General features: G+C 42.4%; 1 protein-coding gene across 1 annotated transcript; it reads right to left on the minus strand.

Moving 5' to 3' along the window:
- Positions 1 to 1,614: 1,614 nt before the first annotated feature.
- On the minus strand, positions 1,615 to 24,145 carry LOC139421934 (E3 ubiquitin-protein ligase RNF34-like). The gene is made up of 9 exons (XM_071173070.1): positions 24,030 to 24,145; positions 23,793 to 23,828; positions 12,050 to 12,268; positions 10,606 to 11,121; positions 6,910 to 6,975; positions 6,496 to 6,697; positions 6,232 to 6,267; positions 4,348 to 4,389; positions 1,615 to 4,050 (listed from the first exon to the last, which is right to left on the minus strand). The coding sequence occupies exons 2-9, from the start codon at positions 23,799 to 23,801 to the stop codon at positions 3,866 to 3,868; spliced, it is 1,275 nt and encodes a 424-aa protein (XP_071029171.1). The 5' UTR covers positions 23,802 to 23,828; positions 24,030 to 24,145; the 3' UTR covers positions 1,615 to 3,865.
- Between the last annotated feature and the right edge of the window lie 1,399 nt (positions 24,146 to 25,544).

The following is a 25,544-nucleotide window of genomic DNA, read 5'->3' on the forward strand; positions in this document are numbered from 1 at the left end:
CATTTTTTTGATCAAAGTGTTTCATACTTTTGTGCAGTACTGAATGTACTGATTTACATGTGCCATTTTGATTGAAAAGTGTCAATCTGCCTCCCTGTTTGTTTTTTACTATTTAGACTCAAACCTCTGAAGATTTATGCCAATAGAGCAGTAGCTTGTTTTCTGTGCAGGTGTTTTATATTGTATTTATTTAAGTGCTGCTATTTCATTTTGATATTTGTATTTGTCTGTACACAGGTACTTTCTCCTTTCCATAGAACAGTTGTTTTTACTCCACTTCAATTTCTAAATATCTATAAAAATCGATTTCCACTGGTTGACAATTTGTTTTATATTACTGTACTTTCCCAGGTTTATCAAGCCAGTGTGAGTTGGCACCAGTGACCGTTTGCTAGAGGAAGCATCATGAGACTGATTTAAAGTCTACTGTCAATCAGTCTCCATATACTAGGCTGTTTTTAATTGTATTTATTTTTTACAAGGGATTCTCACACCTATAGATGCAGGTTTTAAAGACATGCTCCTGAACTTTGCCGACTAGTGAGTCTTTTTTAAACCTCACACTTTAGACTGAATGTGTCAATGCCGTTCATACATGCATAATCTATGAACAGAATTACTCTTCCACGAAATCGCTAGTTTGAAAGTGACTGTTTACTGGAAACTGTAGGCTCTGCCATTTTCCCCCCACGTGGGCTTGCCCCCTAGCAATTTGAGCTTCAGCCCCTCGCAATCAAATTGTATTTGTCACGTGCGCCGAATACAATGGTTGTAGACTTAACCGTATAATGCTTGAGTGACAGCTAGCAAGATGTACACATAATAGAGCAGGAGAGAGAGAGCAATGATGTGGTGCACATATCTGATGTGGTATGCAGTTTTCGGGGACCAGTTTTATCCCATGAGCACTACTTTCAGAGCTACTGGCTAAAAAGTATACAAAAGTACTGAAGAATCTCTTTAACCAGACACAGTATAGTATGTGTATATGGTATAATAATAACCTGCATACACAAGTAAAGCCACTACTTACTACTGGTGTAATATAAGGAATGTAGTTAGTTACCTGTCAGACACTGACGTACAGTTCCCCAGTTTGTATTTAACTCGTGTTAATTACAGGAAATAACAAAAGCATGGCTACTGGGGGGTCCTAATGTGTATATAAATCTACTTTTTTTGTATGAGGACAGGCCTAACTACCAACCATGTCTTCCCTGTGCAGTTGGGAAATATTTTAGTACTAGTATGTCATTGGTTCAACTGTATATACTGTATAGAGAACTGTTTGTGACTTGAGTTATAAAAATGAATTCTAAATACTGAACTCTCTATTTTTGGTCATGTTTCCACGATCGTCTTAATTTATCTTTTTGGTCATGTTTATAAGCATTGTGTGCAATATGTAAACAAAAACATTTGTGAAATATGTTTAAAGTATGTCATATGTTGGAATATCTATTCACGGTTTTTACATTCTGAAATAAAGACCTTAAACATCAACATTTGGAATAGTTTGCCATTTTGTCAACTTGCATTCTTTAAACTGGGGATAAACAATTGATTTGGGGTAACCGGTCAGATACAGCAGCGTTAAAAAAACAACAGGATCTCTGCTTATTATATGGTACAGTATTTTTATTAAATCTATTAAATACTTGTAATTACCAAAATAAAAAGTTCAACATTCCAAAATACAAAGTTCCAGGATTCCATAGAGTGCTCATAGCTATAACTCATCCTACTTTGACATCATATAGCTGCCTACAAGTGACATCTGAGATATCGCAGCATTATTATAAACATACATGTAAACACAGTGACAGTGTTCGCTACCGTGTGCGATGTACAAATATTCATAAGGTTTTGAATCCCCTAGCAGGTAAGGACAAGAAATGCTCCAAAATAAAATGAGAACTTTAATGGGGAAATGTCATGATCAGTGATCTCTCTGTTTTTGATTGGAGAGTCATATTAATTTGATCAAATTAAGGGAATTTACATTCTGAAAAAAATTATTCAGCCTCTTAAAATATCAAATGCTAATAAATTATATTACGACATCCAAAGCAAATGGAAAAATATATATTTATCAATAGCTTACATATCATATGCAATTATTTTACAGCAATAAGCTTTTTGTCTAACGATCTACATGCATTAGTAGATACTTTTTTTTTCAATAGACATTTGAATAAATATACTTTTATGAAAGAACAGAAGTTATATTTGTATAAACAAATCAACTTCGACTTAGTTTATGCATCCTTTTCTTCTCTTGAAAAGAGATATTAAAAGACAAATCCACAACGTGATAAAAGATGTTTAAATATGAGCTCAGAACAGAGGAATTAGCACCTGTCACCTTCAAGAGGTGAACACTGAGCCAATGGACAACACACCTAGGAAAAGTAATGGAATGATATTGCTTAATTAAGCTAAGTAGCAGACACATTGTCAGTCATGCCAGACTTTAATAAAAGATACACTGATGAAGAGCATAGGAACGTAAAGCATGGGATGACCCAGCCACAGTGTATGGTATGTTACCACAGTAGACAGGAGCCTCCTCTAAACCAAACAAGATCATCAACATAGACATTAATCATAATGTGATATCACTTGTGACTGATTCAACACATGCAAGGAGAACATGGGTTGGACAGCCTTGAACTGAAGTCCCTATAACCCATAGCATGTGGCTCAAGAGCTTCCCTACAATTCAACCAATCACTGAGCTTGATGGTTTACATATTGATTGGGTTGGATGCTGCTCAAATCTACAATGCATGGTCTGAAGTGAGGAGTGACACTTGGCATAGAAACAGCAATCAGACATCAGTAATGTAGTTGTGGTATGAAGTTTGGCACCTAAAAACACCCTCCCCTGTGTGTGTGTGCGCGGGCGTGTGTGTGTGTGTGCGCGTGTGCGTGTGCGTGTGTGTGTATGTGTGTGTGTGTATATAGAATGGAACAGCACAGAAACATGCAGCCTGGTTGAGTTTCTCAGACGAGTTTCATAGACAGACATAGAAGTCTATTTTTTAATATTGCACATACTAAAGAACATTGAAGGAGATACGTATAGTATAGCCTGGTGTGGTATGAGTGTGTAAACCATATTGACTCTAACCCTGGGATATCATAATGATCTCCACCTTAATCACCTAATACCTACTCACCATGAAACATATCCAATTCAAGTATCCATGGGACCCAGGGCCAGACTACTGCATTTGGAACCCTGGGGCACCGACCTCAAGGCACTCCCCCCCTCCTTCTACACATTTTATCATGAGGCTAAGAGAATATGTTGCCGTTTTAAAGCTAATTTCCTGCAATTTTACACTATTTGCAATCTGGGGGGCCCACTGACCCACAACCCCCCAAAAATGTAATAATGCAAATTTGGTTGAGGAAGGTCAGGGCCCCGGGGCACAAGCCCTGTGTCCGCGTTCGGTATACCGGCCCTGATGGGACCAATTCCGCTTCATGGTTTATTAAAAGTAAAAAACTAATTGACATGAAGCACTGTAAAATAAGATATTGGAGAGTTATTTGTGAAACAATTCAGTGTGTATCACACTAAAGACAGAAGGTCAGTGTCCTGGAGCCAGTGGAGATCCAAACACGACAGAGCAGTTTCCTGTGGGGCTCTTGTAGTTCTAGTAGCTGTAGTAAAAGTCAGGCTGTGTGAAGCTGTCTGCTCTGCATGTCATTTGGACTGGAGGATGTGGACATCTGCTGTAGCATTAAGTCCTTGGAAACTTGCAAAATCATTCACACTCCCTCAGGTTTTCAAGCATATGCACACACTATGTCACAGCTTCAATGTCCTTGGCTGACATGCACGCTCATGGCAGAGTTAAGACTTGAAGACGTGCACGGCCCGCACCACGTACTGCCTGCAGATGGGGCACTCGCTCATCCTCATCCCACATTTGGTACAGGTGACCATGTGACCGCACTCTAGCAGCACACAGTCAATCACAGCGTCCATGCAGATGCGACATAGGTGGTCATCAGAGGCCAGCTGAGCCTTCACACTGTCTGTGGAGAAAAACAACACAAGAAAATAGTATTACTCCACGTAGCTAGCAGCCTGAGGATGGCTGTCTTCTCTAGGGTCATTCACATACTGCACATGATGACGTAGTGCCCAAAAAGCCAGTTAAACAGCAGGATGAAGTGGTCTCTCTCAGAACAGCACATAGCATATTACTCAGGAGGGGTTATGGTTGGGATTGAATGGGAAATTAGACTTCAGCATGCATCAATATGGAGAGATGTATTTCAAGACAGTGATGGTTTTGCAGGTGGGATAGTGGTGGAGTTAGACATGCCTACCTTCCACTGCACCATTGCAGATAGGCGGAGGATATGACACCACTTCATTTACAGAAGGAAAGGAGCAGTGACAAAACAACCATTAGTGATTCTAATAGGATAAAAGCTTACTCCAATTCTTCTTTCGTACATAGTATTAAAACAATTCCTGTACACAGTCATTTCCTATACACAGTCATTTCCTATACACAATTCCATTATAGTAATTTCCTGTACATAGTCATTTCCTGTACACAACTCAAATATACAGTTGAAGTCAGAGGTTTACATACACCTTGGCCAAATACATTTGAACTCAGTTTTTCACAATTCCTTTTAATCCTAGTAAAAATTCAGTTAGGATCGCCACTTTATTTTAAGAATGTGAAACGTCAGAATAATAGTAGAGAGAATGATTTATTTTAGCTTTAATTTCTTTCATCACATTCCCAGTGCGTCAGAAGTTTACATATGTTCAATTAGTATTTGGTAGCATTGCCTTTAAATTGTTTAACTTGGGTCAAACGTTTCGGGTAGCCATCCACAAGCTTCCCACAATAAGTTGGGTGAATTTTGGCCCATTCTTCCTGACAGAGCTGGTGTAACTGAGTCAGATTTGTAGGCCTCCTTGCTCGCACACTCTTTTTCAGTTCTGCCCACAGATTTTCTATAGGATTGAGGTCAGGGCTTTGTGATGGCCACTCCAAAACCTTGACTTTGTTGTCCTTAAGCCATTTTGCCACAACTTTGGAAGTATACTTAAGGTCATTGTCCATTTGGAAGACACACTTGAGACCAAGCTTTAATTTCCTGACTGATATCTTGAGATGTTGCTTCAATATATCCACATAATTTTTAGTCCCTCCTGCAGCAAAGCACCCCCACAACATGATGCTGCCACCCGCGTGCTTCACGCTTGGGAAGTTGTTCTTCAGCTTGCAAGCCTCCCCCTTTTTCCTCCAAACATAACGATGGTCATTATGACCAAACAGTCCTATTTTTTGTTACATCAGACCAGAGGACAGTTCTCCAAAAACAACGATATTTGTCCTCATGTGCAGTTGCAAACTGTAGTCTTTTTTATGGCAGTTTTGGAGCAGTGGTTCTTCCTTGCTGAGCGGCCTTTCAGGTTATGTCGATATAGGACTCGTTTTTACTGTGGATATCAATACTTTTGTACCTGTTTCCTCCAGCATCTTCACAATATCCTTTACTGTTGTTCTGGGATTGATTTGCACTTTTCGCACCAAAGTACATTCATCTCTAGGAGACAGAACTCGTCTCCTTCCTGAGCGGTATGACGGCTGCGTGGTCCCATGGTGTTTATACTTGCGTATTATTGTTTGTACAGATGAACATGTTACATTCAGGTGTTTGGAAATTTCTCCAAAGGATGAATCAGACTTGTGGAGGTCTACAATCTTATTTCTGAGGTCTTGCTGATTTCTTTTGATTTTCCCATGATGTCAAGCAAAGAGACACTGAGTTTGAAGGTTGGCCTTGAAATACATCAACAGGTGCACCTCCAATTGACTCAAATGATGTCAATTAGCCTATCAGAAGCTTCTAAAGCCATGACATCATTTTTGGAATTTTCCAAGCTGTTTAAAGGCACAGTCAAATTAGTGCATGTAAACTTCTGACCCACTGGAATTGTGATACAATGAATTATAAGTGAAATAATCTGTCTGTAAGCAATTGTTGGAAAAATACTTGTGTCATGCACAAAGTAGATGTCCTAACCGACTTGCCAAAACTATAGTTTCTTAACAAGAAATTTGTGGAGTGGTTGAAAAACGAGTTTTAATGACCCCAACCTAAGTGTATGTAAACGTCCAACTTCAACTGTATGTACATCATGTAATATACAATACAACCCAAGAAAACAGTATTGAATGCCCTCACCTGCAGACATGCTGTTGATGTTGCTGACATTTTCCACTGGAAGAAAATACAGAAATACATATTTAATACTGTGTATCTGGACCTGTGAATAATACCAAATCAAAGAAAGATGTTTTAACTTGGACAGTTTCTCTATTGTTCAAACTAGGTTTGAACTAGAGATTGATAATCTATGCAGGTCGTTATCAAAAGGATCAGTAGTGTTCTAGTTAAGATTAGGTTGGTTGGTATAGGGGGACTAAAATGATTCAACGTGGTGCTTACTGGACTTCCTGTTCTGTTCGTTCTCCCTGTAGAGCCGATGCACCCGCTCTATCAGCTCCCACTTCTCACAGCAGCCAGAGTAGTTGACAAAGTTACGGGCCAGAATCTCTTTGAGCTGCCGGACAGACAGGCTCTCAATGTCCCCTTCGTTGTCCAGGTCAGATAGAGAGGCCCGTATTCTCCTCTGTGTCACTGGACTGACCTACAAAGAGAAAAGAGGAGGCACTTCAGAAAACATGTTCAATACAAAGTTCAATTATGACTATGTTTGGTCACACCATGGTCATTGAGGTAATACAACTGACCAAGTGAATGCTCTCACAAGAGTGAGTCAGTGACTTATCTTCAGTTAAATACATGAGGTGGAGACTGAAAGGACAGAGGCAGCTCGAGGTAAAGGGCTGGTCGTCTCACCTCTATGATCGGTTCACTGGCAGGTTCCAGGTGAAGGAGTGGGACGGTCGGAGCTCCCCCATGCTCCTGGAAACACAACACAACACAAAAGAGGATCAACAGCAGTTTAAGAAACAGTACTGGAGCAGATATGACAGTTTTGAAATACTTGTGTTGTCTGATGCTCCTCACCCTTTCTCCCACAAATCAGAACTTCTATAAAACACCACCAGAGGTGCTGTGATCACTTTTTTTTATTCATATTAAACATCCATCAGAGGGAAATTAAAAATAGTGCAGTTTGCTATAATAATCATAAATCAAATTCATATCTGATGTCTCTCTTCAAATGTCTGATAAGGAAATGAGGCATGTAGGCCTATCCTCCAGGAGTACGCGGAATGCCGTCGGGGGTCTGGGAAAAAAATTATCTTCACATTTTCAAACAGTACATTTAGTAAGGCCCATAGATACACATACCAGCTCTACTGGCTGGTATTACTGCTACTACCAGCAGTACTACACCTGCACCTGTCGACAACACAAGTTGTTCTGCTTCCACGAGCACATCCAATGCTAGGATCAGTAATTCTACATTTGTTGTTAGCCCAGCTAGCATGGACACTGACAGTTGTGAATCTGATGCAGCCTAAGAGCTACTGCCCCCTTACCCAGGAAAGCACTGAACAACAGACAGGAGAGTTGGACCATCGAAGAGGTGCAAATATGATGAGAACTACATTGATTTGGGGTTCACTTATATTGGGAGTAGTGCCTTTCCTAAGCCACAGTGTGTTATATGTGCAGAAGTACTATCTGACAACTCAATTACAAAATGTAGGCTATGATTAAGAAGTTGGAGCTCTTCTCTGTCTGCATTAACAAGGACAACACACAGGTCTTTCCATCATTGTATGATTTTTTTGTGTGCAAATGAACTCAAGCTTACAGACAATGTCAAATGTGATATAGCGAAGCACCTGAGTGAGTTGGGTGCGCAATACACAGGTACTTTCCCGAAATGGATGACACAAACAAACGGATGACAAACAACTGGATTATTTATTCCTTTCATGCTCTGCCTCCAGTCCACTTATCGATATCTGAACAAGTGAGCCTCATCGAAATTGCAACAAGCGTTTCTGTGAAAACTGCCAGATTTATGGATGAGGCTGCACTCAGAGTATCCTGCCTTGGCAAATCGCGCTGTTAAGACACTGATGCCTTTTGCAACCACGCACCTATGTGAGAGTGGATTCTCGGCTCTCACTAGCATGAAAACTAAATACAGGCACAGACTGTGTGTGGAAAATTATTTAAGACTGAGACTCTCTCCAATACAACCCAACTTTGCAGAGTTATGTGCATCCTTTCAAGCACACCCTTCTCATTAACCTGTGGTGATTTATTCACAATTTTCGATGAACAAATAAGGTTTTATATGTAAGATGGTTAAATAAAGAGAAAAATTATTGATTATTATTATATTATTATTTTTGCCCTGGTCCTATAAGAGTTCTTTGTCACTTCCCACGAGCTGGGTTGTGACAAAAACTCACACTCATTCTTATGTTTAAAAAATGTATCGTATGGTGTGTGTGGCAGGCTTACAATGATGGCAAAAAAAACATTTGAGAGTGCGCTGACCCTGGTGCTAGAGGGGGTATGCAGCTGGAGGTTGAATGTTTGAAGGGGTACGAGGCTATACAAAGTTTGGAACCACTGCTCTAAAGGTACCATGTTACATTTAGTATTCAGCACCATTTGCTTCCCCTGTCCGGGGGTGTCCTCGGATGGGGCCACAGTGTCTCCTGACCCCTCCTATCTCAGCCTCCAGTATTTATGCTGCAGTAGTTTATGTGTCGGGGGGCTAGGGTCAGTTTGTTATATCTGGAGTACTTCTCCTGTCCTATTCGGTGTCCTGTGTGAATTTAAGTGTGCTCTCTCTAATTCTCTCTTTCTCTCTTTCTTTCTTTCTCTCTCTCGGAGGACCTGAGCCCTAGGACCATGCCTCAGGACTACCTGACATGATGACTCCTTGCTGTCCCCAGTCCACCTGGCCGTGCTGCTGCTCCAGTTTAAACTGTTCTGCCTTATTATTATTGGACCATGCTGGTCATTTATGAACATTTGAACATCTTGGCCATGTTCTGTTATAATCTCCACCCGGCACAGCCAGAAGAGGACTGGCCACCCCACATAGCCTGGTTCCTCTCTAGGTTTCTTCCTAGGTTTTGGCCTTTCTAGGGAGTTTTTCCTAGCCACCGTGCTTCTACACCTGCATTGCTTGCTGTTTGGGGTTTTAGGCTGGGTTTCTGTACAGCACTTTGAGATATCAGCTGATGTACGAAGGGCTATATAAATACATTTGATTTGATTAATTATTCCCTTTGAATATGTTAACTATATTTGGAGTTTGCCTGCAACCAGAATCTAATGGTCTTGGCGGGATGAATCTGATGAGAATGTTTACCTTGTGGCGTATTGACTTGCATTAACTCAGCCATTTATGTGCAATGAAGAGAGAACATAAAACAGCAACAATCATGAAGAGCCTACTCCTCCCTTCCTCTCTGTCTCCAATGGACCACCGCACAAAAAGCAATTAGCTAATGGTGCAGGGCTAATGCATTCTTCCGGTGTGACATCACGATGAGGGATGGGGGCTGAGTCTATAGGGGGTCGGGGGAGGCTGATGTTCCTGGGTGTATGTGCACACACATGCTCCTTACGTATTCCACTGGACCAATCAGCTGCAGGCTGCAAGCCTGCACCTGTGTTTATAATGCATCAGCAGGCCTGTTTGTGGTGTGCTAGCCTCCCTAACCCAGCTCTAGCAACTGACAACACCACAACTGCACTACCACCAGACACCAGCTATGCTCACAACCAGCCTAGAGCCCCACTCATTTTATCCTTTATGGATTACAATAGGAGTGGATGATTTTGATGTTTAGGCCAAAATGATCCCACGGACAGAGATGTGAGCAGTATTGTTGTGTTTCGCTCTCTCTTTTCAATTACAGCTGTGCCGTTGAGAGGAATCAGAAGCCAGCCTGAGCATTGTTACATAACCGACAGCATAACAGACCTAAAAAAGAGGGCTTCAGCTCTGGCATTTGATGACTGGCTGCAGCTCCCAGGGCTGCACTGCAAGAGCAGCTGTCAGTCACGTGGACGTCAGATCACAGAAAAGAGTGAAATTGTGCAGTATGAAATATGAATGTAGCAGATGATCTGTGTGAGTGAACCTCTTTATTCATGACAAACACAAAGCACCAGACTGTATCAAACTGGCTGCAAAGGACAGGGCTTGACTGCAATAAACTATACTGCAATTACTAGAATGCTTGTAAGCTTTTTATGCTCCTATATTTAGCCTAAATGGTTATCAAAGGGGTTACTTTCAGCAGGGCTGTGGACAATCATAACCCATTTACATCCCAGCACTAGAGATCTAGAGTAGCAATTGCTCGTTGTTGATTGTTATGCTTAGCTGTGACAACTCTACTTCACACTGACTAATATGTTTCCCACATCCATGCCATGTGCTTATCAAGCTTCACATTAATTAGCTTTGATACAAGGAGGACAGATGTCAAAAGAGCAGAGAAGATGGTAAACGAAGGGGGGCAGCTGTATGGGGAATGGGACTAGGTTGTGTTTGTGAGTGTGTGTGTGCATGCGTGTGTGTGTTATGTGTTTGTGTAGTCATACCTGGCTCTGAGCGGTCCCTGAGCTGTCACTCCGGCTGAGAGGAGAGCCTCCTTGAGAGGCGGAGAGAGCCGACTGCTCCGAGGTGGAGAGAGACAACTGCTCTGAAGCGGACCGGTGTGCGGCTGAGGGGGGTGAGGCGTGGAGGGAGTGGGGGAGCGAGTGCAGGCTGTCTGTGTCTGCATCCTCCTCCTCTTCTTCTTCTTCTTCTTCCTCCTCCTCCTCCTCCTCCTCCTCATCTTCCTCATCTTCCTCTACACCTCCTTGTGTCAAGGTGTTTTCTCCAGCTTCCTGGTGGCAGAGCACCAAGTCCACCAGGTCTTCCTTCTCCCTGCAGGTGTCTGTAGGGATGTTGCGCAAAAGCAGGTACTGGCGCAGGTCCTTAACACGCAGCGCCATGAGCTGTGGTCTCTGGAAGGCCGTTCCGCGCAGGAGGTGGCAGGTGGTGCAGCAGCGGAGGCTCTCTTGCAGCACCGAGCACATGGCGCAGAAACTTTTCTTACAGTCCGAGCATATGTGCTGAGAGAAAGAGAGAGAGAGACAGAGAGAGATACAGTGATAGAGACTCATCACACACATTAAGAAGAGAGGCGATCCCATCAGCCAGTCATGTCCATTCCTCCTGATCAATTAATTAATAGATTTAATTAATTATTGGCATCATGGAGTCAATTAACTATCCTGGTTTTAGAACTCTTAATTACAACTAATGAGAGGGATCTGCCAAATCTACCAGACAACAGCTTTCCAATACAAGTACTCATTCCTTATGATGTCACTATGTCCTAGGAAAGAGGATGAGTTTCCCCCATTTGGCACAGACAAGCTAAATAATACTATATGGAATATTCTCTAGCATTTACAAGCTTATCTCGGTTTACTGAGGAAACTCAGATGAATCGACTGACAGGTAGTCTGAATGGAGACAGAAAAAGTGGGATATGGCCAGAAATAATTTCCATATCATTACTGTGCATTGCAAATGAGCTGTGGACCAGAAAGAGGACATTCACACTCTCACAGGTCCATTTATCAATCGTCTGTGTTAGTCCCCCAGAACTTCTCCTTTCTTGACACAGATATCGAGCTGAGCCACACACACACACACATACGCACACACATACGCACACACATACGCACACACAGAGAATATATTCCGGGGATTGAACCTCAACAGGTGTGAGCGGGCTGATAGAGCAGTCTGAGCCTGGAAGTGCAAGAACGCTGAAGCCTCCAGGGGCTTCTATCGCTGTCCCAGCATGCTACACTGTCAGTCAATGCCTAGATACGCTCTGCCATTTACCTGTCTGCAGTCTAAGCTGATGCCCTGGTGTGACCAGTATGATTGATTATTTCATATGGAAGTTAGTTTTATTAGTTTATAAGGGGCACAGTGTTCTTCCTCATCTTTTTACACACTATTGTCATTATCCTCATCACCACCTACCTTGCGCCTGAAGACGGAGAAGGCCAGTCCACAGGCCTTGCAGAGCTGACCTGCACTCCCTGAGCTGGTGGGGGGATATGTAGAGTACCCGGCGCTGGGGGCAAAGCGGAAGGGCCCCGTCCCGGCCCCAAACCCTGGCTGCTGCCCGCGCACCGTCCCTGTGCCCATCACCTCGTTCAGCAGCCCACAGCATGACGCCCACATGGACGATGCCCCCGCCTATGAAACAAACACACAAAGAATGCACGTCTGTTCTTTTTAAATTAATGTCTCCAAGTTTGAATGCATAGTTTGGAGTCCTATTATCCCTCCCAGTAGGTTCATAAACCATATGCCTTTGGCAGTACTGAAATCATAGTAGCCTTCAATGCAATCAATACAGTGCCCCAATTTCACCTCCAACACTAGACTAGAGAAAAGTACAACTTTTGTTGTAGGTTGCATTGCTAAGGGAATGGTATCTCAGACTTCTCACATCATTCGTAATTTGTCCCTGAATCCCACAATGCCTCATTGTGACCTTCAGATGCTCAACCACCTCCCCCCTCTGATGAACTACCTTTGTAGCTCCTGAGTTCCTCTACAAAAAGCATTGAAGTATTATAATAAAGTCTCTGGGGTGTTCGCACATAAAAAAAAATAGTGTAGCAGTGCCTGACGGCAGCTGGCGTATTCAGAACAGGGTCCTGTGAACAGTGTGGAAGTGCAGAGGTGGATGCTATACAGCCTATAGCTCTTCAGAGGAAGGAACTTAAGATCCAAATCAGGGCCGTGCACAGGGTGCAGGTGCTCAAAATGAAAAAAGGAAGGTTAACGCCTTAAGTTCATTTGCTTTCTAGACAAAATCCTTTATCTGATCTTCTGGTTTAAGTTTTGTGCCACTTTTTCCTTGCATTCTCTTTCCTTGGTTTTTGTTACATTTCCTAGCAAGAAAACCAAAATTGTTCACTCAAACAGAAAAGGGGAACAACCAAAACGAAACAGGTGGAGTTTTAAGAGGGGTTCTGAAAAACACTCATGGGGGTGTCCACTGAAAGCTGACTAGCAACAACTAGGACCTAAAAGACAGCCACCAAATTTAAAAACATGGAAGAAACCAAAAGGTGGAGCAAAACTGGGAAGATCAGATAAATAATTTTGATTTAGAAATCAAATGGGGAGAGTCAAAGGTGTTAACCCTTCACCTCTTCCAAGACAACTGGAGCCCTCGGCCAGCCAATCTTAAAATAGCACCTGGGCCAGCACAGGTGAAACACATTCACACTAATGAGACGATAAACCAGCGCAGTTGTAATGCAAACCGCATACAAAAATATATATTCCACCACCCAAAGGGCAGTTGGGAGTGGGAGGGCAAAGGTAGACCCCTATCTGTGAACGTGCCTGCTGCAAATACATTATTATGGGTCTGTTTGTGGTTGAAAATGGTCAAGCACTAGAGCGTAAACAGCCCGTCCTAATTAGCTATGCCCCAAAAGGGATGTTGGGTTCAATCATTAAAGGTGCAATCCGCAGTTGAAACAATAACAAAGCAGCCTCCCACCCATTTCAGCAAAAAGCTGAGGGATGGGGCTGAAGTAATGTAACTCTCAAATTTATAGACAGGGCTATGGATGCAAGGCCTGACTCATCCATGATATCAAAATTATAGTTTTAACCATGTTTTGAGGCTTTATAGCCCTCAAACTCAACTCTGGACCTCGAAGCCAATTCTACTGCAGTTTTTCAATGTTTTCTTCTAATCAGGGACTGATTTAGGCCTCGGACACCAGGTGTATGCAATTAATTATCAGGCAGAACAGAAAACTAGCAGGCTCCGTACCTCATAGGGTAAGAGTTGAATAACCCTGCTTACATTTACTTTGTTAAAACCAGCTTATATTTTGCATTTTGATGGGGTACGACAGTTGAACTAAGCTCATGAGGCATTTATCAGTTATATTTTTCAAGAATCAATGTGTACATTATCACAAGTCCAAAAATGGATGTAGCAACTTCACATTGCCACATAAGTTTCTGTCCATTATATAATGAATGCCTGGTCACACACAACGCTACAGACATAAATCCCTCGATGCTATGGCTCTCATTGAAAACATAATCTTTATGTTAAGACTTGTATGGTTACTGTGTGAGCAGTGGGGTAATTTAACAGATATAACAGCCTTATGACCTAGTAGAGTAGGTGCACTTAGTGATATTAATGTGGTCCTCCAAAAGAAGACCATACAATGGATGTGACATGTTTGCCTGATCAATGTTTACTGACTGCAAGACTGTCTACTCCAAGGCCTGAGACCCAAGATGGCATGATCCCTGGCGCAGCTCCTTGGAGCATATTGATGGGGGAAGAGAGGAGGAGGAGGAGGGCAGGGAGAGAAAATGTATTCTGTTACAGGGCCTGGGGAATCAATAGCTGACATGAGCATACAGTATGTGGCTATGTCTGAGCTCAGTAGAGAATACAGTGAGCGTAGGCTATATTTTACAAGATGAGGCCGCTGCTGTCCACAAATACAGTTCTACTCAGCCATGACCTGCCACAACACACAGCCCTGCTCTATGATCTCACCTCTCTTCGCCTGCCTGCTTAGCCAGTCTGCAGTTATATAATCCAGGAGCTAAGTGCTATATGTGGAACTGACTGCACTGAGATGGAGATGGAGATGGAGTACAGCAATAAGTTGGTTGTGAAACAACATGATATCATAAAAAAATGTCATCCTGGCAAATGTTTGAATGAAGGTCAAATGTCACAGTAGCTGATGTTTTTCTCAATACAATGTAGTCAATGGGAAAAGATGAGTGTCGCAGTGTTGAGTTTTTCTCAAGACATTGCAGGCAATGGAAATAGATGAGTGCCCTACTCATACATCCGACCAAGCATGCAATGGGGCATAAACCAGGCACACAGAAAGAGTGGTAAAAGATCCACTGTGACTTAGATAATCCCCCTATCTTTGGACAGTTACTCAGTGGGCCATTACTACACCCTTTCGCTAGATTTAGCAGGAGAAGGCACAGTGGTATGGCCATGAAATTACTCATATCTGGCACAGCGCCAAAGGAAGAGCTTTCCCCTGTCACCTCAATTAGCACCCAGTAAGCTCTGCAGGGAAGGACTGACAAAACATACAATAGATAACTGCAAACAAGTGTTACAGTAAAATGCACTATTTTGTTACCAATATATACACTTTTTTGAGCTTAATAATATCTAATCTACATGAAGATTAAATATTACGTATTACTATAGCATGCCTGGTTTTGGGCAGCTAAGGGGTTTAGGGCCCCTAACTTGCACTTGTCATATCAGACTTTTTGACAGTGACGCAAACAGTCAATCTGCTGATGCGCTGGACCTGCTGAGGAGCGCTGTGGTTTTTAAAAATGTTTTTGACCATTGATTTCTATTATTCCTTTTGGCAGAATATATGACAGTGTAAAGCCTTGTTTATACCAGGTGCTAACATGCGTTCCTTGTCCTGATCTTGTCCACATTCTAATTGTGCCCACATTTTCAGAAATATCAAATCAAATTGTATTAGTCGCATGTGTCGAATACAACAGGTTACAGTGAAATGCTTACGAGCGCCTAACCAACAATGCAGTTAAAAAAAATGTGGATAGGAAATAAAAGTAACAAGTAATTAAAGAGCAGCAGTAAAATAACATTAGCGAGACTATATACAGGGGGGTACCGGTACAGAGTCAATGTCCGGGGGCACCGGTTAGTTGAGGTAATGTATGTATAGATGATCTATGTATAGATGATAACAACAGAGAGCAGCAGTGGTGTAAAAGAAGGGTTGGGGGTAGAAGCTGTTTAGAAGCATCCTGGACCTAGACTTGGCGCTCCGGTACAGCTTGCCGTGCGGTATCAGAGAGAACAGTCTATGAATAGGGTGGCTGGAGTCTTTGACAATTTTTAGGGCCTTCCTCTGACACCGCCTGGTATAGAGGTCCTGGATGGCAGGAAGCTTGGTGATGTATTGGGCCGTACACACTACCCTCTGTAGTGCCTTGCTGCCGGAGGCTGAGCAGTTGCCATACCAGGCAGTGATGCAACCAGTTAGGATGCTCTCAATGGTGCATCTGTAGAACATTTTGAGGATCTAAGGATCCATGACAAATCTTTTCAGTCTCCTAAGGGAGAATAGGTTTTGTCGTACCCTCTTCACAACTGTCTTGGTGTGCTTGGACCATGTCAGTTTGTTGGTGATGTGAACACCAAGGAACTTGAAGCTCTCAACCTGCTCCACTACAGTCCCGTCGATGAGAGTGGGGGCGTGCTCTGTCCTCTTTTTCCTGTAGTCCACAATCATCTCCTTTGTCTTGATCACATTGAGGGAGAGATTGTTGTCCAGGCACCACATGGCCAGGTCTCTGACCTGCTCCGTATAGGCTGTCTTGTCGTTGTCGGTGATTAGGCCTAACATTGTTGTGTCTTCGGCAAACTTAATGGTGTTGGAGTCACGCCTGGCCATGCAGTCATGAGTGAAGAGGGAGTACAGGAGGGGACTGAGCACACACCCCTGAGGGGCCCCTGTGTTGAGGATCATCGTGGCAAATTTGTTGTTACCTACCCTTACTACCTGGGGGTGGCCCATCAGGAAGTCCAGGATCCAGTTGCAGAGGAAGGTGTTTAGTCCCGGGGTCCTTAGCTTATTGATGAGCTTTGAGGGCACTATGGTGTTGAACACTGAGCTGTAGTCAATGAATAGCATGCTCACGTAGATGTTCCTTTTGTCCATGTGGGAAAGGGCGGTGTGGAGTGCAATAGAGATTGCATAATCTGTGGATCTGTTAGGGCGGTATGCAAATTGGAGTGGGTCTAGGGTTTCTGGGATAATGGTGTTGATGTGAGCCATGACCAGCCTTTCAAAGCACGTCCTGGTAATCCGTCTGGCCCTGCGGCCTTGTGAATGTTGACCTGTTTAAAGGTCTTACTCACATTGGCGGCGGACAGCGTGATCACACAGTCTTCCGGAACAGCTGGTGCTCTCATTTTTCAGTGTTATTTGCCTCGAAGCGAGCATAGAAGTAGTTTAGCTCATCTGGTAGGCTCGTGTCACTGGGCAGCTCTCGGCTGTTCTTTCCTTGGTAGTCTGTAATGGTTTGCAAGCCCTGCCACATCCGACGAGAGTCAGAGCCGGTGTAGTACTATTCGATCTTAGTCCTGTATTGATGCTTTGCCTGTTTGATGGTTCGTCGGAGGGCATAGCGCGATTTCTTAAGCATCCGGGTTAAAATCCCACTCCTTCAAAGTGGCAGCCCTAGCCTTTAGCTCAGTGCGGATGTTGCCTGTAATCCATGGCTTCTGGTTGGAGTTTGGGGTTTGTATGTACGGTCACTGTGGGGACGACGTCATCGATGCACTTATTGATGAAGCCAATGACTGATTGGCTTCATCAATGCCATTGGAGGAATCCCAGTACATATTCCAGTCTGTGCTAGCAAAACAGTCCTGTAGCTTAGCATCTGCTTCATCTGACCACTTTTTTATTGATTTAGTCACTGGTGCTTCCTGCTTAAATGTTTGCTTGTAAGCAGGAATCAGGTGGATAGAATTATGGTCAGATTTCTATGCGTCTCTGTGTGTGGAGTATAGGTGGTCCAGAGTTAGTTTTTTCCCCTCTGGTTGCACATTTAACATGCTGATAGAAATTTGGTAAGATGGAAGTTTCCCTGCATTAAAGTCGCTGGCTAGTAGGAGTGCCGCCTCTGGGTGAGCATTTTCCTGTTTGCTTACAGCTCATTCAGTGCGGTCTTAGTGCCAGCATCAGTCTGTAGTAGTATGTAGACAGCTATAAAAAAATACAGATGAATACGCTCTCGGTAGATAGTATGGTCTACAGCTTATCATGAGATACTCTACCTCAGGTGAGCAAAACCTTGAGACTTCCCTAGATATCGTGCACCAGCTGTTATTTACAAAAATTCATAGTCCGCCGCAACTTGTCTCGCCAGACGCCGTTGTTCTATCCTGCCAATACAGTGTAGAACCAGCCAGCTGTATGTTTATAATTCAGTCGTTCAGCCACGACTCCGTGAAGCATAAGATATTACAGTTTTGAATGTGCTGTTGGTAGTTTAATCTTCCGCGTAGGTCATTGATTTTATTTTCCAAAGTTTTCACATTTTCTATTTGAATGGAAGGAAGTGGGGGTTAATTCGTCTGCCTACGAATTCTCAGAAGGCTGCCCACCCTCTGGACCCTTTTTCTACGCCTTCTCTTAACGCAAATTACACGGATCTGGGCCTGTTCCCGGGAAAGCAGTATATCATTCACGTCAGGCTCATCGGATTTGTTAAAGGAAAAAAAATATTCTGCCAGTCTGTGGTGAGTAATCCCAGTTCTGATGTCCAGAAGTTATTTATTTTCGGTCATAACAGACAGCAGCAGCAATATTATGTACAAAATAAGTTTTAAAAAATGATTACAAACAACGCAAAGAAACAAACAAAAATAACCCAACTGGTTAGGAATATGTAAAACAGACATATTAATGCCATAAGTCTAGTGTCACCTGTCAATTATTTAAGTAGGCGGGATAATTATAATTTAAATGGTTTCACTGTCCAGATCCATTTACAAATATCCATACAAAATACGTGCCGGACTACCTCCTGCGTTTTTTAATCTGAAACACCTGTCTGAAAATGTAAGCACAATCAGAATGTGGACAAGATCAGGACAATTGAAGCAGGTAAAAATAGGGCTTAAGACATTCCCTAAAGAACAAAGACCAGACAACATAGACAAACTGTGACAATAATTACAGATATTACTGTTGACACACCACATTCATTTTCTTTTTTTTTTTGTTCTTTTTTTTTGTTGCCATTAAGCAAACGCTCTTATCTAGAGGGAATTACAGGCACAATTAGGGTTAAGTGCCTTGCTCAAGGGCAGACCAACAGATTTTCCACCTAGTCGGCTGGGACTCAAACCAGTGACCTTTCAGTTCCTGGCCCAACACTCTTGTGCCCAACGCTTTTAACCGCTAGCCTACCTGCCACCCCACCAAAACAACAGACCCTGTCCCAGTGTCCCCAGCCTTCACTCTTCCAGCCACGACTCCAATACCATCATTAAGTTAGCAGACGACGCGATGGTGGTAGGCCTGATCACGACAACATTGAGACTGCCTAATGGAAAGAGGTCAGAGACAACAACCTTTCCTACAACATCAGCAAGACAAAAGAGCTGATCGGGAACCACAGTAAACGGAGGGCCGAGCACACCCCAATTCACATCATCGGAGTTGTAGTGGATCCGGTCTAGAGCTTCAAGTACACCAACATAGTCGTGAAGAGGGCATGACAACGCCTCTTCCCCCTCAGGATAATGAAAACATTTGGCATGGGCCCTCAGATCCTCAAAAAGTTCTACAGCTGCACCATTGAGAGCATCTTAACTGGCTACATCACCGCTTGGTATGGAAACTGCTTGGCAACAGAGGGTAGTGCATACAGCCCAGTACATCACTGGGGCCGAGCTCCCTGCCACCCAGGACCTCTATATCAGGCGAAGTCAGAGGTAAACTTGTCAAAGACTCCAGCCACTCGTCATAGACTGTTCCCTCCGCTACCACTTGGCAAGCAGTACCGGAGCACCAAGTCTGGGACCAAAGTCTCCAGGACAGCTTCTACCCCCAAGCCATAAGACTGCTGAACAGTTAATCAAATGGCTACCCACCCACACACACACACTTTCACACTCTTCGTATACACTGCTGCTACTCTGTTTATTATCTATCCTGATAGCCTAGTCACTTTGGCCCCTACCTACATGACATTTACATATTACATCAATACCTCAACTATCTCATACTGCACATTGACTCGGTACGGGTACTCCTTTTATATAGCCTCGTTAATGTTATTTTAATTGTGTTACTATTTCCTTTATTTAGCTAATGTTCTTACTTTTTAACTCTGCGTTGTTGGGAAAAGGTCGTTAAGCATTTCACAGTAAATACTACACTTGTGATTTGATGATCAATTTAGTTTGATGATCCTCTCTTCCCTCCCTCTTCTCCACCCCATCATTTCCTCACTGGAGAGTATTGCTTCAGTAGCTTCAGGGGGAGATGCCATTCACATAGTGAAGCGTGCAGTCAGCTGGCAGCCTGCACTAGACTTCATCTCCATTGAGATCAGGAAGTAAAACTGACAGAAAAATCTAGCTGATTCAATCAATCTCTTGCTGCTTTTGTCAGGGAAGGCACAACAAATCACAATGTATGAATATGTGCTGTTCAAAAGACTGCATTCAAACATGTCAATGATAACTGATGGAGCTTAGAAATTATGGGGCTTAGAAATTATGGGGTTTAGAAATTATGGGGCTTAGAAATTATGGGGCTTAGAAATTATGGCAAATGTCATGTGCATCATACATTTGTGCCTTTAAAGCCTTACCTTTGGGGTAGAAGAGGATAGCTCCAACTAATAAAAAAAGAGCGATTTGGATTTTGGGTTGCAGGCAATAAAACCAAAACGATGTGTCTGCTCAGGAGATAATCCTGATATTAAAATATGACTGGCATATTTAATAACGACCGCCACGGAAACTGCTACCTTTCTGAGTCTATCACATTTAAATCCAACAGACCATAGCTCCTAATCTCAGAGTTCCAAATCAATTTTGGAATTCAGAACAGGGTCATGCCAGGATAGTTTGCTATCCTGAATTCTCTTGTGCAAATTCTCTCAAATTCTCAGTGAATTCTCTTGCACAACAAAACAATATGCCCCAATGAGCAACAGTCCCCATAACTGACAATTCAGTGGAACTCAAGAGAAGTCATGTCGAATAACAGGATCCTTATGACAATGCAGTATCAATGAATTAGATGAAAAACATATGGTACAACTGACTGCAACAAAAACGGTTCATGTGTGGTTCTAAACATATTACAGCCATCATCCTCCATTTCTCATGAGCTGAAAAGCTGCTTTTCAAAATAAACCAGATTAGTCAATACAACGTCACAGCCATCTCTCTGGGGCAGATGATGGTTTGTCATGATCAGACAGAAGACCAGATGACCTTTCACCTGCACTGAGACAACAAACTGATTTAGGCCCCCCACAATACATCACTATTCAAATATTAGGGAAGCGGATAAAGGAAAAGATTGAGTACTTGAGGATATAGATGTTACAAACATGTTTATGATAGACCTCTGAACCATCATAGCCAACTTAGTGTCTTCAGAAAGTATTCAGACCCCTTTTTCCACATTGTGTTACATTACAGCCTTATTCTAAAATTGATTAAATAGTTTCCCCCCTCAATCTACACATAATACCAAATAATGAGAAAGCAAAAACAGATTAAGAAATATATATTTTTTTTTAAATATCACATTTACATAAGTATTCAGACCCTTTGCTCAGCACTTTGAAGCACCTTTGGCAGCGATTACAGCTTCTAGTATTTTTGTCAATGATGCTACAAGCTTGGCACACCTGTATTTGGGGAGTTTCTCCCATTCTTCTCTGCAGATCCTCTCAAAATCTGTCAGGTTGGATGAGGAGCGTCGCTGCACAGATATTTTCAGGTCTTTCCAGAGATGTTAGATCGGCTTCAAGTCCGGGCTCTGGCTGGGCCACTCAAGGACATTCAGAGACTTGTCCCAAAGCCACTCCTGCATTGTCTTGGCTGTGTGCTTAGGGTCGTTGTCCTGTTGGAAGGTGAACCTTTGCCCCGGGCTCAGGACCTGAGCGCTCTGAAGCAGGTTTTAAACAAAGATCTCTCTGTACTTTGCTCCGTTCATCTTTCCCTTGATCCTGACGAGTCTCCCAGTCCCTGCCACTGAAAGAAATCCTCACAGCATGATGCTGCCACCACCATGTTTCACTGTAGGGATGGTGCCAGGTTTCCTCCAAACATGACGCTTGGCATTCAGGCCAAAGTGTTCAGTCTTGGTTTCACTAGATAATCTTGTTTCTCATGGTTTGAGAGTCCTTTAGGTGCTTTTTGGCAAACTCAATGCCAGCTGTCATGTGTCTTTTAGTGAGGAGTGGCTTCCATTGGGCCACTCTACCATAAAGGCCTGATTGATGGAGTGCTGCAGAGATGGTTGTCCTTCTGGAAGTTTGTTACATCTCCACAGAGGAACTCTGGAGCTCTGTCAGAGACCATTGGATTATTGGTCACCTCCCTGACCAAGGCCCTTCTCCCCCGATTTCTCAGTTTGGCCGGACGGCCAGCTCTAGGAAGAGTCTTGGTGGTTCCAAACTTCTTCCATTTAAGAATGATGGAGGCCACTGTGTTCTTGGGGCCATTCAATGTTGCATAAATGTTTTGGTACCCTTCCCCAGATCTGTGCTTCGACACAATCCTGTCTCAGAGCTCTACGGACAATTCCTTCAACCTCATGGCTTGTTTTTTTTTGCTCTGACATGCACTGTCAACTGTGGGACCTTCTATAGACATGTGTGTGCCTTGCCAAATCATGTCCAATCAATTTAATTCCCCACAGGTGGATTCCAATCAAGTTGTAGAAACATCAAGGATGATCAATGGAAACAGGATGCACCTGATTTCGAGTCTCATAGCAAAGGGTCTGAATACTTATGTAAATACGGTATTTCTGTTTTTTTTTGTCATTATGGGTGGGGTGTGTTGGGTAGATTGATTAGGAAAATTGTGTTCATCAATTTTAGAATTAGGCTGTTATATAAGAAAATGTGAAAAAAGTGAAGGGTTTCTGAATACTTTCCGAATGCACTTTATGTATTCACAAATGTCTGATATCAAATCAAATGTTATTGGTCACATACATGTGTTTAGGAGATGCTATTGCGGGTGTAGCAAAATGCTTGTGTTTCTAGCTCCGACAGTGTAGTAATATCTAACAATTTTCACAACATATACCCAATACAGACAAATCTAAGTAAAGAAATGGAATTAAGAATTTATAAATATATGGACGAGCAATGTCAGAGCGGCTAAGATACAATAGAATACAGCATATACATATGAGATGAGTAATGCAAAATATGTAAACATTATTAAAGTGATATGTTGTGATATGTTGACGTTGCATGGCACCTTGTGATACTATAGCAATTTGAAAGACTGCTGCCTGCTGCACAACATAACATTGATATGCTGGATCGGAGCCAAACATTGCCAGTGGAAATAATTGCTCAATTTAGAAGATCTTATCTATCGCCTACTCTAAACACTATTCTACACTGATACTCATTATTACAGTGTTGCAAGAAACAGGATTTAAGGAGTTAGGCTTTGTTAATTAAAATGAGGTAAACAACTTTCCATACATCGGATACTCACACTGAAAAAAATGCTAGGGGGTTATTTATTATAATCATCCATCCTCATCCTCCTCTTCAACAACATCACCATCCCCTCCACGATGGTTGTTGTTCTTGCCTGTTCTAGCACTCATGGTCAGTGATTAGTGAGTCAAAATACTAGGGACGGGGTATTATCAATAGACCAGACATCTCAAAATATTCCATCACTCGTTGACTGCAGTATACTGATCTCATTATGGCAGATTAACGATGGGGGAAATGAATGGACATTGCACTGTGGTATAGTTCACTGCGAGGGAGATGCAAACTAGTGTCAGACTGAGGATCAGAAAGAGTTCGTGACTATCATCATTTAATGTATCCATGCAATTGTAAATAGAACGCAATATAAATATTTCAACCCTGGAGAAAATATTCCAACCGGCAAAACACTACTGTCACTCACCTTATACATGTATCCGTAAAATCAGAGTTTGCAACCCTTTAAAGCAAACAGACAAACAACAAAATGAATGCATTGTAATTGTATAACAATTAATAGGTTTGATTGGATGCCAAATGTATATTTTGTTACTATTTGTCGACGCACCGGATTTAAAAGTTGTAATATAGATCGATTGCAAGCCGGCTGTGCAAAATATCACAACATAGATATATTGACATTGCAGTAGGCCTACCATACCTTCATTCTGACTCCCGGTTGTGGAATTTGTTGTGGAATATTAGAATGATGACCATTGCAAGGACACAAGGAATCACACCATTACGTCTTCCTTTTCAGAAGCTCCCTGTGTACTTGTAGAATAGGCATAACGTAATGTACAAGTCACCCTCAACCAATCACGAAATAACCGGAGGTACGGTTATCTTTAGCAGCCAATCGCCTTTTCAATTGCCGCATAGTGGGCGTTCTGAGCTATGCGTAGGTACGCGCATGTCTTGATACGGGCAATCCGCCGTGCACTATCGATATTTAATTTAGATAATGTATATTTATGCAATACTGCTGCTGCAGCTTTTTTTTATTAAGATGTTGACTTCATTTTGTTGCGACAAGTTTTGGGGTGATAGTTAAATTACTGCATAGTGCAGAGTTGAGTTGTAGCCCAGTAGGCTATGATGTAATCTTCGAACAAGCTGCCCATCCATCACTTCACTTCACTGCACTACAACTAATTATAGAGCCTAGCTACCTCTGAATGTTCATTTGATTAGCCTATGATTATCACAAAAAAATAATACCTCTAATGGAAACAAATACAGTATCTCCTATGTTTTGCACGATTTTCACCCGATGGCTTGAATATTTATTATTTCACTAAATACAGAATCAGAACATCTAAACTCTGAGATCAATATGAGGCTATCCATCTGGCTCTACAAACTTCAAAGTGGGAGGGAAACAAACAAGTGTGCTTGTGTCAGGGTGATCAGAACTGCAAATGGCCCATAGGCCTGCAGATTGAGAGGGGGAGACAGAGAGACTGAGTATACAAACACATTTCTAATAATGAGTTGCACCCACTATTGCCCTCGAAGGTGTTCCACAGGGATGCTGGCCATGTTGACTACAATGCTTCCCAGTTGTGTCAAGTCACTGTAGCTGGATGTCCTTTGGGTGGTGGATCAATCTTAATAGACATGGGAAACTGTTGAGAGTGAAAAACCAAGCAGCGTTACAATTCTTGACACACTCAAACCAGTATGGCACCTACTAACATACCTACCATTACCATTGAAGTGACATCAATAAGGGATAATAGCTTTCACCTGGATTCACCTGGTCAGTCTATGTAATCGAAAGAGCAGGTGTTCCTAATGTTTTGTATACTGAGTGTATAACAGACTATGATGACATCACTAACAATACAAATAATACTACATACACAGAACAGTACATATTTTGCAGTATAACCCACACAAATCTACATTTTTCACATACTTCAGTAGAGGCAAAATGTTTAGCCTCATGGGTAAATAGTTAGTCTTTCTGAATCAGTCTCTAGCCTGTCCCAAATATTAGGGACATTTGTAACACAAATGTATACTGCCATCACAGTATTACATAATAATAGGCCTACAGTACATCACACAGCCACCATCAGCGCGGTGTTGCCTGCAGTCTATTGCCTCCTGCGTATCAGTGCTTCCAGAGACATTTATTCCCACCTAATCACATTAAGTGATGGCAGTTGAG

The sequence above is a fragment of the Oncorhynchus clarkii genome, chromosome 12, assembly GCF_045791955.1.
Source record: "Oncorhynchus clarkii lewisi isolate Uvic-CL-2024 chromosome 12, UVic_Ocla_1.0, whole genome shotgun sequence".
In the NCBI taxonomy this organism is placed as follows: Eukaryota; Metazoa; Chordata; class Actinopteri; order Salmoniformes; family Salmonidae; genus Oncorhynchus; species Oncorhynchus clarkii.

Bases quoted from the DNA above. Each gene is read 5' to 3' on its own strand.
- LOC139421934 (XM_071173070.1), bottom strand. The intron at 6,976-10,605 runs GTATGACTACAC...TTGTGTTTCCAG, and splicing joins CAGGGACCGCTCAGAGCCAG to GAGCATGGGGGAGCTCCGAC. The intron at 6,698-6,909 runs GTGAGACGACCA...TTCTCTTTGTAG, and splicing joins CCAGTGAACCGATCATAGAG to GTCAGTCCAGTGACACAGAG.